The following is a 13,468-nucleotide window of genomic DNA, read 5'->3' as shown; positions in this document are numbered from 1 at the left end:
AAGAAAATCTTTAAGAAACTTAATAAAACTGAAAATTTATTATATTTAAGCTAAATTAAAGCTATAACATGAGTTCGAAATTAAGTTCGAATTTTCGAAATTAACAAAAAGCGCTTTAATTTAAATAAAAAGTGCAGCCAACTTATTATAATTTAAAAAGTTCATAATTTTAATATAAATTTTGAAATTTCTTACAAATTTAGAAAATTCGAAATTAAGTTCGAATTTTCGAATTTAACAAAAACCACTCAAATTTGAATAAAAACACTACTACTATAATAAGCAATTAATATCAAGTAAAATTTTTAAATTTTCTTCAAATTAAGAAATTTCGAAATTAAGTTCGAATTTTCGAATTTAACAAAAAGTGTTCAAAGTTGAAGAAAATATTTAAGAAACATAATAAAATTGAAAAATTATTATATTTAAGCAAAATTTAAGCTATAACATGAATTCGAAATTAAGTTCGAATTTTCGAAATTAACAAAAAGAGCTCAAATTTTAATAAAAACCACAGCCAACTTATTATAATTTAAAAAATTCATAATTTTATTATCAATTTTTAAATTTCCCACAAATTTAGAAATTTCGAAATTAAGTTCGAATTTTCGAATTTAACAAAAACCGCTCAATTTTGAATAAAACCACTTCTAATTAATGGAATTATAAAAAGCAATTAATATCAAATAAAATTTTGAAATTTTCTTCAAATTAAAAAATTTCAAAATTAAGTTCGAATTTTCGACTTTAACAAAAAATATTTAAATTGAAGACAATCTTTAGGAAACTTAATAAAACTGATAAATTATTATATTTAAACAAAATTTCAGCTCTAACATAAATTCGAAATTAAGTTCGAATTTTCGAATTTAACAAAAAGCACAGCCAACTTAATAGAATTTATAAAAAAATCACAATTTTAAGCATAAATTTAAAATTTCTTACACATTTAGAAAATTCGAAATTAAGTTCGAGTTTTCAAATTTCACAAAATGTATTCAAATTTTAAGAAAATTACTAAATTATCGGTTTTAGATATTTAAGCAATAACAAAATTTCGTATTTAACAAAAAATACAGAAATTTTAACAAAAAGCCCAACAAACTTAACAGAATTTAAACTATTATTAATTTCAATTAAGATGTTTAATAAAAATTAATTTCAGAAAATTCGAAATTTAGCTTCAATATTTCTATTTTTTTTTTGTTCTAATTCCCCTATATAAAATGTCTAAATTTGTGTACAATAAACTTTAATTTATTCTAAAGCTATTCCTCATTATTTATTTATTTATAATTTTGTTCCCCAGTGTAAAATCCACTAGATATTTTCATAATTTGTATTCCCAGCATAAATACACTCATTTCTACAGACATATTTGTGTGTATTTTTTTGATGTTAATGTTGTTGCTATTACATTTTTGTATTTAACTGTATTTGTAGGAAATGCAAATATAGTGGGAGTGAGTATTTTTTTCCTCTCTCTCTCTAAAGACCTGAAAATAACGTGATTTAATTGTAGTGATGAGTAAGTTAATGCCCTGTTGTTATTGTGTTTGGTTTTTTTATTTTTCCTTTTTTTTCTTTCGATTTTCCTAGTGTGTCTGTACTTGTTTTTTTTTTTGTTTTGTTACAGCATAAAAAAAAGAGAGTCAGTCGTTTTATTTATTACTTTTTAAAAGACAATAGGCCGTTGTTTTCTTGCTTCTTCCTCTTAGTTGCTGGTCTTTGTCTTTTGGTCCCCCTTTTAATGTTGGTTAAAAGACAGACAACTTCAGTGACAGTTCAACAGTCTAATGGTGGAATGACGGACTTACAGTCAAGAAACAAACAAACATATTTATAGCAATAAATTCTTCCTTATTTTCAGCATATTATAACTTACTACAAGACAACATCGACGACGACATCGAGACGGGTATAAAAGAAAAAAAAAACTCCAAATAGAGAAGTATTTTTTTGTTGTTGATATATTTGCAGAAACTTTAAGTTAGACGTTCTTCTGGTGTACGTGTAAATAGTCAACCATTTCAAATCCAGTAAAAGACCACTAGGAACGAATAGTGACAACATTTTTGTGTGAGTTTTGTTTGGAAACTATTACACCATGGCCCATCGTAGGTCTTTTAGTACACCAACTTCAGCATCAATCTTGAGGCTTTTAAAAGACCAACTTAAGCTCCAATCGTGGGTCTTTTACAAGACCAACTTTGGCTTCAGTCGTGTATCATTTACAAGACCAACTTTAGGTACATTCTTGGATTATTTACAAGACCTACTTTAGCTTCAGTCGTGGGTCTTTTGCAAGACCAACTTTAGCTTCGCTCGTGGTTCTTTTGCAAGACCTACTTTAGCTCTGTGGTGGATCATTTACAAGATCAACTTTAGCTTCGGTCGTGGGTCTTTTGCAAGACCAACTTAAGCTTATGTGGTGGAACATTTACAAGACCTACTTTAGCTTCGGTCGTGGTTCTTTTGCAAGACCAACTTTAGCTTCTGTGGTGAATCATTTGCAAGACCTACTTTAGCTTCGGTGGTGGGTCTTTTGCAAGACCAACTTTAGCTTCAGTCGTGGATTATTTACAAGACCAATTTTAGCTTCGCTCGTGATTCTTTTGCAAGACCAACTTTAGCTTCTGTGGTGGATCATTTACAAGACCTACTTTAGCTTCGGTCGTGGGTCTATTGCAAGACCAACTTTAGCTTCAGTCGTGGATCATTTACAAGATCCACTTTAGGTTTAGTCTTGGATTATTTACAAGACCAACTTTAACTTCAGTCGTGGATCTTTTACAAGACCTACTTTAGCTTCGGTCGTGGATCATTTGCAACACCTACTCTAGCTTCTGTAGTGGATCATTTACAAGACCAACTTTAGCTTTACTTAGAATTCTTGGGGAACCTTATAAAAGATTCTTTACATCTTATAACCGTTTTGGGAAATAGTGTAAACAATGGCATTATCATACCTACACTACTAAATACTAAGTACAACTATTACTTACTTACAAGCTCTACTATGTCTGGTACTAAACTCGTAGCATTCATTGGACTTGTTTGTACATGATGGCGATAAAGCTTCTTCCGTGTGTGAGAATAATTTTACGGTGTTATTTTGTATGTGTAAAATTAACGACAACAAAAACAATAAATTCATGAGAGAAAGAAGATTTTCTTCTACATTGTTTTTGGTATGGGGAAGTGATAACAAAACAACTATGTATGGGAATGATGTAGTAAGACGAAGACGTAGCAGATGTCGTAAAAAAATAAAGAACAGTGTGTTGCAAGTAGGTATTTTGTGTACAACAACTTGTAAATAATAAAAAAAGAAATAAAACTAAATAATAAATGAATAAAATACACTTACTAACACACATTAAAACAAATAATACTCGTAACAATAGAAATGATTTTTAGTCTAAGAATGGAAATCTGAATTTAAAATTAAGAATAATTAATCAAAACAAATGAATGAGAACTTTAGAAAGAAGGCTGGGATTTTATAATAACCGGAAAGATGTTTAGTTAACTTTAAGAAAACATTTTTAAAGGAGGTTTGATTAGAATAAAGTTTCGTTAAGCTTTTGTAAGTGACAAAAATTATAAATTTTTGTGGATTTAAATATAACATTATCTAAGTAAAACGAATATGGCATGAGCTTTATTTAAATACTTATAGTTTAGAAAATAAAGTTTCGTTAAATTTTTTAAATTTTAAAAAATTTAAATTTTTTGTGGATTTAAATATTATATTATTTATAAAAAACGAATATGGCATTAGATTTTTTCTGCAGCCTTTAGTTTAAGAAATAAAGTTTCGTTAAGTTTTTGAAATTGTTAAAAATTAAAATTTTTTATGGATTTAAATATTAAATTTTCTAAGTTAAACAAAAATAGCAAAATTTTCATTCAAATATTTTTGGTTTATGAAATAAAGTTTCGTTTAGTTTTTTAAATTGTTGAAAATTTAAATTTTTTATGGATTTTAATATTACATTATCTAAGTAAAACGAATATAGCAAAAGTTTCATTCAAATACTTTTGGTTTAGAAAATAAAGTTTCGTTAAGTTTTTAAAATTTGTCAAAAATTATAAATTAATGTGGATTTAAATATTATATTATTTATGTAAAACGAATATGGCATTAGATTTTTTATGCAGCCTTTAAATAAGGAAAAAAAGTTTCGTTAAGTTTTTTAAATTGTTAAAAATTTAAATATTTTATGGATTTTAATATTAAATTATCTAAGTAAAACAAATATAGCAAAAGTTTAATTCAAATATTTTTGGTTTAGGAAATAAAGTTTCGTTAAGTTTTTTTAAATTGTCAAAAATTTAAATTTTTTGTGGATTTAAATATAAAACTATCTAAGTAAAACAAATATAGCATTAGCTTTTTTCAACTGCCTTTAGTTTAGGAATCGAAGTTTCGTTAAGTTTTTTAAATTGCCAAAATTTTAAATTTTTTATAGATTTAAATATAAAATTATTTAAGTAAAACAGATATAGCATTAGCTTTTTTCAACTGCCTTTAGTTTAGGAATTAAAGTTTCGTTAAGTTTTTTAAATTGCCAAAAACTTTAAGTTTTTGTGGATTTATATATTAAATTATCTAACTAAAACGAACATAGTAAAAGTTTTATTCAAATATTTTTGGTTTAGAAACTAAGGTTTCGTTAAGTTTTTCAAATTGTCAAAAATTATAAATTTTTGTGGATTTAATTATTATATTATCTAAGTAAAATTAATATAGCCAAAGTTTCATTTAAATATTTTTGGTTTAGAAACTAAGGTTTCGTTAAGTTTTTTAAATTGTCAAAAATTATAAATTTTTTGTGGATTTAATTATTAAATTATCAAAGTAAAACGAATATATCAAAGGTTTCATTCGTATATTTTTGGTTTAGAAAATAAAGTTTCGTTAAGTTTTTAAATTGACAAAAATTAAAATTTTTATGGATTTAAATATTACTATTATCTATATAAAACGAATATAGCATTAGCTTTTATCAACTGCCTTTGGTTTAGAAAATAAAGTTTCGTTAAGTTTTTTAATTTTTCAAAAATTTTATATATTTGTAGATTTAAATAATAAATTATCTAAGTTAAACAAAAATAGCAAAAGTTTCTTTCAAATCTTTTTGGTTTAAAAAATAAAGTTTCGTTAAGTTTTTTAAATTGTCAAAAATAAGAAATTTTTGTTAATTTAAATATAAAATTATGTAGGTAAAACAATTATAGAAAAATTTTCAATCAAATCCTTTTGATTTTCAAAATAAAGTTTCGTTAAGTTTTTCAAATTCTCAAAAATAAGATATTTTTCTTGATTTATAGTAAAATTTTCATTGAAATGCTTTTAATTTAGAATGAAGTTTCATCAAAATTGAGAATTTTTTAAAATGTATTTTCTATTTCCCAGCCACTGTCCTTTATCACTGGAAAATAAACTCATTTGCAAGTTCACCACAATCTTTAAAACATTTTTGCTTTTAATGAATTTCTTAAACGCCAATAATTTAATCAAAAACATATTATAATACACTCCCTATTAAATAAGATTCCTTTAATTTTTAATTTTATGTTTCACATTTTCTTCTATTTTTCCATGTCACAAAGTCTATTTTAAAACTCTCCCTCTAAAAGAGAAGGGTCACATTAAAAAACCCCCCAACAAAACCAACCAAACAAACAAAAAAATAGGGAAATTAGTACAACAACAAGAATAGAAACAAAATGAGAAAAAGTAGGAAAAAAAACTAACGGAAACAAGAGGGAGTTGAATGAATGAAGAAAGAAAAATAGTAAAAGGGGGGAGAAGGTGGGAGAAAAACAAGGTGGAGGGATGTCATGTCATTAAATGAGAATTTGTGGTAGAGATTTTTCCTGATGCCAGACAAGAAAAATAGAGGTAGGGTCTTTTTTTTAACAATTTTAAATTTATTTAATATTAATTATACATAAACATTTATACAAAAAACTTACCCAAAATAAAATATTGATTAAAACCATCAAAAATTTCACACATGAACAGCAGCCGTTGAGACCCATTTTTGTTGTTGTTGTTTTCTTGCTTATTTTACAGTGGTTGTTGTTGTATTTGTATAATAATAGAGATTTATTTCCTTTTTTTCTACTCTGCTTCTTCTTGTGGGGTTTTTCTTTTTAATTTTTTATTTTTGTTTTGCTTTTTTTTTTAATAACAAGGAGCAGTTAATGCAACAAACTCATACTCTAATTACTCTCTTATATATAGAAATTTTCACACATACTGTTACATTGGCAGCTGTATTATTTTTTTGGTTTTGTTTTTATTGTTGTTGCATTTTCTTTTAATCACTGCTGTACAACTCTATTTAGTTGAGTACCTGCAATTGTGTTTAAAGAGGGATTTTTTTCTTGTATTAGAGAGGAACTAAACATGTAAACAAAACGGTAAAATGGTACTTTTTTTGGGGGGGTTTTGGAGGATTTTCAAGATTAATTGATAAGTATTTATGTAATTTTATTGATATTTTAATCGTTTCTGCTAATATTTTATATTTTTATTGATTTAGTGAGTTAAAATTGAATAAAGTTATTTATTTTAATAAAATTTGTTTGTCTTTGGACTAAATTAGTATTTCAATAAGCTAAAAAAGACTAAAAATTAAAGTAATTTGAATATTTTGTGGAAATTGTTGTTGTTGCAAGACATTTTTTATTTTGCTAATAAATTTTTCTTTTAAAATATGCCAAAAATTAGCAAATATTGAACTAATTTCAAATTATCTTGGGTTACTTAAAGCTTTCCAATTAATAATTCACTAATTTCTGCTAATGCTAAATATTTATCATTTTGCTATTTAAAAATACGATTTTTTCTATTATCCAGAGAAAACTGATACATTTTTTTCGATGTAGCAAAGCAAATTCTATTGAAAACCATAAACATTTAAATTAAAATTTTTTTTTTAATATTTAGCGAAAAAAATTTTAGTGAAAAAAAAATTCGGATTAAAAAATATTTTTTCCGATTTTGACCCATTGTAGGTCCAACCTACTATGGTCTTATATACGTCATTGCAAAGGTCTTTGAAATATCTATCATTAGATATCCATTTTGTCTATATTAATGACTTAGTAATCCAGATATAGGTCAAAAATAGGTAAAAAATCGAGGTTGTCCTGTATCTCAGCCATTTGTGGACCGATTTTCTCGCAACCGAGCCGGAAGAATTCCGGAGATATTGCTGTATGAATCGTGTATGTAAGTTATTTGGGGACTTCGGAAAGTTGATTTCAACAGACAGACAGACGGACATGGCTTAATCGACTCCGCTATCTATAAGGATCCAGAAATTACAAACCAAATGACAAACTTATACCATTCTCACGAAGAATCCCGCATTTTTAAATCATACATCTAATAAATCGTTTAAATTTTAAATTTTTTTTTCCTTTTTGAAAAGCACAAACAATTTCCTTTAAAATTATATAAAATTCATGTACTTTTTCGTTTCTTTATGGTAAATAACACGTTTTTAAAAGGAAATATAATTTTTTTCAAATGTTTCTAGAAAAGTTTTTCATAATTTTTTAATATATTTAAATTTTTAATTTATTTAAACGTATTTGAAAAGCTAACTTAATTATCTTTAAAATGATGTAAAATTTAACTAAAATTTTATTTTCTTTTAAAAAATAACATAAGTTTAAAAGTTACTTTATATTTTTTCTTAGCACACGCAAGCTTATTTTTTCAAGACCTTTCGAATCATTGAAATCGGGAGAAAAAAATTGAGCGTGTTTAAAAATTTTACATGTCCCTGGATCATTTGTAGGCCCCATTTTAATAACTTAAACTCGAATACTCCTTCGAAAAATTTTATCCCAATAAAAATGATTCGTAGTAGCAACCGAATTTATTGCTGATTGAATGATTCGATTATAAACATTTTTCGGTTCTATCAACACAAAATCATTTGATAAAGATGAATTTCGATTAAAGTAATCAAACTTTGGTTACTATTTCTAAAATTTTGTAGCCACAACAGTAAAATTCGATCACTAAGGCAGAATCAATTCGGTTGCTACCGCGAATCTGTTTTCTCTGTGTGCGTATTTAAAATATTGCAGCCACAATTTGAAGATTCAAGAAAATTCGGTCATAACAGCTGAATCATTTATTTGACAATTAACTCAGACAATCAATTGATTAAGAACTGCTAACATTTGGCCAATTGCATTAGAAAGTAAGTAAAAGGATTTAATTTTTACATTCTTGCAATAGAAAATCAGTTGAAAAAGGACAAATAATGATAGAGACAGCCATTATGGCTTTAAATCAGGGACCTTTATGGTGATATTAAAAAAATGATCTCAACTCCACAGTTAACATTTGAGGAGTTTTATTTTTTTTCGTCAGAAAATAAAAAACCTTGTGGAGTTTTATTTTTTTCGTCAAAAAAAAAACTCACTTGAGGAGTTTTATTTTTTTCCGTCAGAAAATAAAAAACCTTGAGGAGTTTTATTTTTTTCGTCAGAAAAAAAACTTACTTGTGGAGTTTTATTTTTTTCGTCAGAAAATAAAAAACCTTGAGGAGTTTTATTTTTTTCGTCAGCAAAAACTCACTTGAGGAGTTTTATTTATTTCGTCAGAAAATAAAAAACCTTGAGAAGTTTTATTTTTTTCGTCAGAAAAAAACTCACTGAGGAGTTTTATTTTTTTCGTCAGAAAATAAAAAACCTTGAGTTTTATTTTTTTCGTCAGAAAATAAAAAACCTTGAGGAGTTTTATTTTTTTCATAAGAAAAAAAACTCGCTTGAGGAGTTTTATTTTTCCCGTCCGAAAAAAAAATCACTTGTGGAGTTTTATTTTTTTCGTCAGAAAATAAAAAACCTTGAGGACAGAAAAAAACTAACTTGAGGAGTTTTATTTTTCCCGATCGAAAAAAATATCACTTGAGGATTTTTATTTTTCTCGTTCGAGAAAAAAATCACTTGAGTTTTATTTTTCCCGTCAGAAAAAAAACTCATTTGAGGAGTTTTATTATTTCCCGTCAGAAAATAAAACTCTTTTCGTTTATTTTCTACTTGTTTTCAGTATCTTCCTTTATTGAGACTATCTGATATAATGAGTGTAGTAATTTATTTGTTTAAGAAAAAAAAACAACAACATTTTATAATAGGAATCAAACAATAACAAATTAAAATCCCACTTGATTTTATTTTAATGACAATTTATTCAATTGCTATGCAAATTGTAATAAAATGAGTTTTATTATCTGAAGGAAAAAATAAAACTCCTCAAATGAGTTTAATTTTCTGACGGGAAAAATAAAACTCCTCAAATGAGGAGTTTTTTTTCCGGACGGCTATTTAAAACTCTTTTTTAAGACTTGATTTTATTTTAATGACAATTTATTCAATCGCAATGCAAGGTGCTTTAGAAATTGTAATCATTTGATCAGCGGCAAGCTTTAGGTGGCAATTTACATAAAATGAGTTTTATTTTATGACAGAAAAAATGAAACTCCTCAAATTAGTTTTATTTTCTGACGGAAAAAATAAAACTCCTCAAATGAGTTTTTTTATAACGGCTATTTAAAACCGTTTTTTAAGACTATATTTTATTTTAATAACAATTTATTCAATTGCAATGCAATGGTGCTTGACCAGCGACAAGCTTTAGGGGTCAATTTATACAAAATGAGTTTTATTTTCTGACGGAAAAAATAAAGCTCCGCAAATGAGTTTTTTTCTGACGGGAAAAATAAAACTCCTCAAATAACTTTATTTTATGACGGAATAAATAAAACTCCTCAAATGAGTTTTATTTTCTGACGCAAAAAATAAAACTCCTCAAATGAGCTTTTTTATGAAGGCAATTTAAAACGGTTTTTTAAGAGTTTCATGCGAACTTTTATTTTTACGATGAATAATAACTGTTTTAGATGGATTTTTATTTTTAAAGTCACAAAATAACAGTTATAAAATACATTTTTTGATGTCACTTATAACCGTTAGGGTCTCTGCTTTTTATCTATTTCAAACTAGGCAGCCTTCATCGGAAAATCCGGTATTAAAATTTGAATCACTCATTTATGAACAAATTCCTTAAGATATACATACTTTTTTCTCTGTGTACCACAGATAATCTGGTGATTTTGAACCAATGACATTTCACCAAACTGTATGAGAATGGCAATAAAAGCCAACAGGATATTTTCTAGACATAGAAATCCAGCAAGGACATAAAAATATCCAATTGGATTGTAAAACAATGAAAGTTTTTTTCAATTAACACATTTCATAGGCAAAAAAGGATTTATTTTTGTGGTCTAGTAGCAACAGAAAATCAATTGACAAAAATTAATAATGATGGAGACAGACATAATTTTGTCTATCTCTTTTAAACGTGAATCAAATTTGAATCACTCATTTATGAACAAATTCCTTATTTTTAATACTTTTTTCTCTGTGTACCACTGATAATCTGGTGATTTTGAACCAATGACATTTCACCAATTGTATGATAATGGCAATAAGAGCCAACAGGATATTTTCTAGACATATAAGGACATAAAAATATCCAATTGGATTGTAAAACAATGAACAGTTTTTCAATTAACACATTTCACAGGCTAGCAGTTTAGCAGTTTTTGCTAAAAAATTACTTAAATAATACTATTTTTTTTAATTTTTGTTAATTAGTTTTAAAAACTAACAATTTTTTTTATAAAATTTTCTTTATCAAACTATAAAAATATTCTGCTAAAAAAAGTACCAAATTTGGACCAATTAAGAGTATTTATTTTCAATTAAGCTTTTGATTATTAGTTTTTGTTCTTGTTTTTGCAAAAATCCTCTTTTTATTTTGCTAAATTACTACATTTTTTGTTGGTATATTTTATTTGTTATCCCTGTTTTAGGGTACGTAAACCACATTGTTTTTGTAATAATATCTTCTTCTTTACTTTAGTTCTTGTTCTTTTTCTACAAAAATACACAAACACTCTCACACAACACAAAACTACACTCTGTTTAAAACTCAACTCTCATCTCGAAATACTAAACTGGGGCTTCCTTTGACCTCTTTTAACTTTTTCTATCTTGTACGTGTAATTGTTGTTGTTGTTGTGATTTTTTGCTGCTTCTTTTTCTCTCCTTTAATTTTCTGCAAATAAAATGTGAGTGTGTCGTTGTCGTCGTTCGTTTGAATGACTTTTTGTTACTGGATTCATTGACTTTTTTTTATTGTTTTATTTACTTTAATTTCACTTTTTATTTGTATTATTTATTTGTTTTCAAATAATTTATATAAAATTTATTTTATAATCAACACCCACCACTCTAGATTCCTTTAAATTTTTTTTTTTATTTTTAATAACAGGAAATGGAATATTTTTCTTTTTATTTTGTGAAAAATATTTAGTAATTTTCTTTGCTTTCTCTACTTTATTTTTTAAAACTTTGTTATTTCTTCACACTTTTATCATCTTCCTCGATTTTAAAACGCGTCTTTTCGTTGTTGGCAATTTTGTTGGTTTTATTAAAAAAAATGTCTTTCTATTTTTTGTGCTATAATTTTTTTTTTTTCTAACAAACCAACTTTTCTACCGCTCTGTTCGTTCTCTCGCAACTGTCTGATTTTAAAATTAATAGAATCTGTTTTCCCTTCTGAGGATTTTCCAAATAATAAAAAAAAAAAAAACACAACCAGACCCACATGTACAGTGAACATAGAAAAACAACAACAACAGAGATTTAAATATATAAACTGCAGGGTTGGAAAATTGTTAACTGTTAACAAAATAGTACTTTTTGAAAATGAAAAAGTACTAAATTAGTTATAAACTTGTTTAATACAAAATACATGAAAGAAAAGTTTATTAAAAAGACATTTTTCAATTCCCAAAATAGAATTTATATTGTTGGCAACATTTCGAAGCATAAATGGGTTGTCAAATTTAATTGTATGTCAAAAATTAACTGCACAATTTAACATAGAACTGAATTTTCCAACCCTGCTACACACTATATACATATTTCTTGTTGAGATACTTGAGTAAATAGGAGAAGAAGATGGAAAAAAACAACATGCTTACTAAACTCTCTCTCACTCATATTAGCTCTTGGTCTCTTTATCTCAATAGGTTTGGTTGGGTAAAATTAGTGTTAATCGAGTGTTAGTGATGGGTTTTGGAAAATGTAACGAATTTTTTGAATTTCTCGATATTTTTAAATAAAAAATCTGGAATATCTGTACAAAATAAAAAAAGCTCTATTCGTAAAGGAAAAAGTTTACAAATACTTAATTTAAATTGAATCCCAAAAATAAAAACCCATAAAAACTTAATAATAAGAGGGCAGTTTGAATAAAACTTAATTAAATTCTTGCAAAATTTTAAAAATATGTACTCTAGAAGAGAAACTTAGTTTGATAAACTTTATGCAAATTTGCTAAAATTTTAGAGGAACTTAACTTTAATCAATGGGCTGACTACATCGACTATGATTGTATATCTTTACATCCGTAAAATAATACATTTTTGGCGATTTAAAAAACTTAACGAAACTTTATTTTCTAAACCAAAAGAATTTCAAAAATGATTTTAATATATTCAGAGACCATAAGAAATCTAATATTCAAATCCATTAAAAAAAAATTTGATTTTAGCGATTTAGAAAACTTAACGAAACTTTATTTTCTAAACTAAAAGCAATTGAACACTAATTTTTCTATATTAATTTAACTTAATTGAAATGCAATTTAAATATAAAAAAAATTTCTAATTTTTGGCCATTTAAAAAACTTAACGAAACTTTATTTTCTAAACCAAAAGAATTTTAAAAATGATTTTATTATATTCAGAGACCATAGGAAATCTAATATTCAAATCCATTAAAAAAATTTGATTTTAGCGATTTAGAAAACTTAACGAAACTTTATTTTCCAAACCAAAAGAATTTCAAGGCTGATTTTAATATATTCAGTGACCATAGAAAATCTAATATTTAAATCCATTAAAAAAAATTAATTTTTAGCGATTTAGAAAACTTAACGAAACTTTATTTTCTAAACTAAAAGCAATTGAACACTAATTTTGCCATATTAATTTAACCTACTTAAAATTCTATTTAAATTTAAAGAAATTTAAAATTTTAGGCAATTTAAAAAACTTAACGAAACTTTATTTTCTATACCAAAATTATTTCAAGGGAGAGTTTTATATATTTATTGAACCTAGAAAAGCTGCAATTTAAATCTATGAAATTTTCTAAATTTGTATGAATATAAAAAACTTAACGAAAGTTTATTTTCTAAACCAAAAAATAATGTTAAATTGATTTTCTATATTCATTTAACTTGGTTCAAAAGCTATTTAAAATTAAAAAAAATACATTTTTGGCGATTTAAAAAACTTAACGAAACTTTATTTTCTAAACCAAAAGAATTTCAAGGACGATTTTTATATATTCAGTG

The 13,468-nt window shown here is 25.7% G+C and overlaps 1 protein-coding gene across 3 annotated transcripts in view; it reads right to left on the bottom strand.

Moving 5' to 3' along the window:
- Positions 1 to 11,608, bottom strand: part of Tsp96F (Tetraspanin 96F) — a 58,245-nt gene extending 46,637 nt beyond the window's left edge. The window contains exons 1-2 of one of the 3 annotated variants that reach the window (XM_065499039.1): positions 11,594 to 11,608; positions 5,986 to 6,368 (exon numbers count right to left, since the gene is read on the bottom strand). In XM_065499039.1, coding sequence (XP_065355111.1) covers positions 5,986 to 6,051 — 66 coding nt within the window. In that variant the 5' untranslated portion in view covers positions 6,052 to 6,368; positions 11,594 to 11,608. The other 2 variants (XM_065499037.1, XM_065499038.1) reach the window with 2 other exon arrangements.
- Between the last annotated feature and the right edge of the window lie 1,860 nt (positions 11,609 to 13,468).

This window comes from Calliphora vicina, chromosome 1, assembly GCF_958450345.1.
Source record: "Calliphora vicina chromosome 1, idCalVici1.1, whole genome shotgun sequence".
NCBI lineage: Eukaryota > Metazoa > Arthropoda > Insecta > Diptera > Calliphoridae > Calliphora > Calliphora vicina.
The sequence above is the reverse complement of the archived record's forward strand: the minus strand, read 5'-3'. Positions and strand labels throughout refer to the sequence as shown.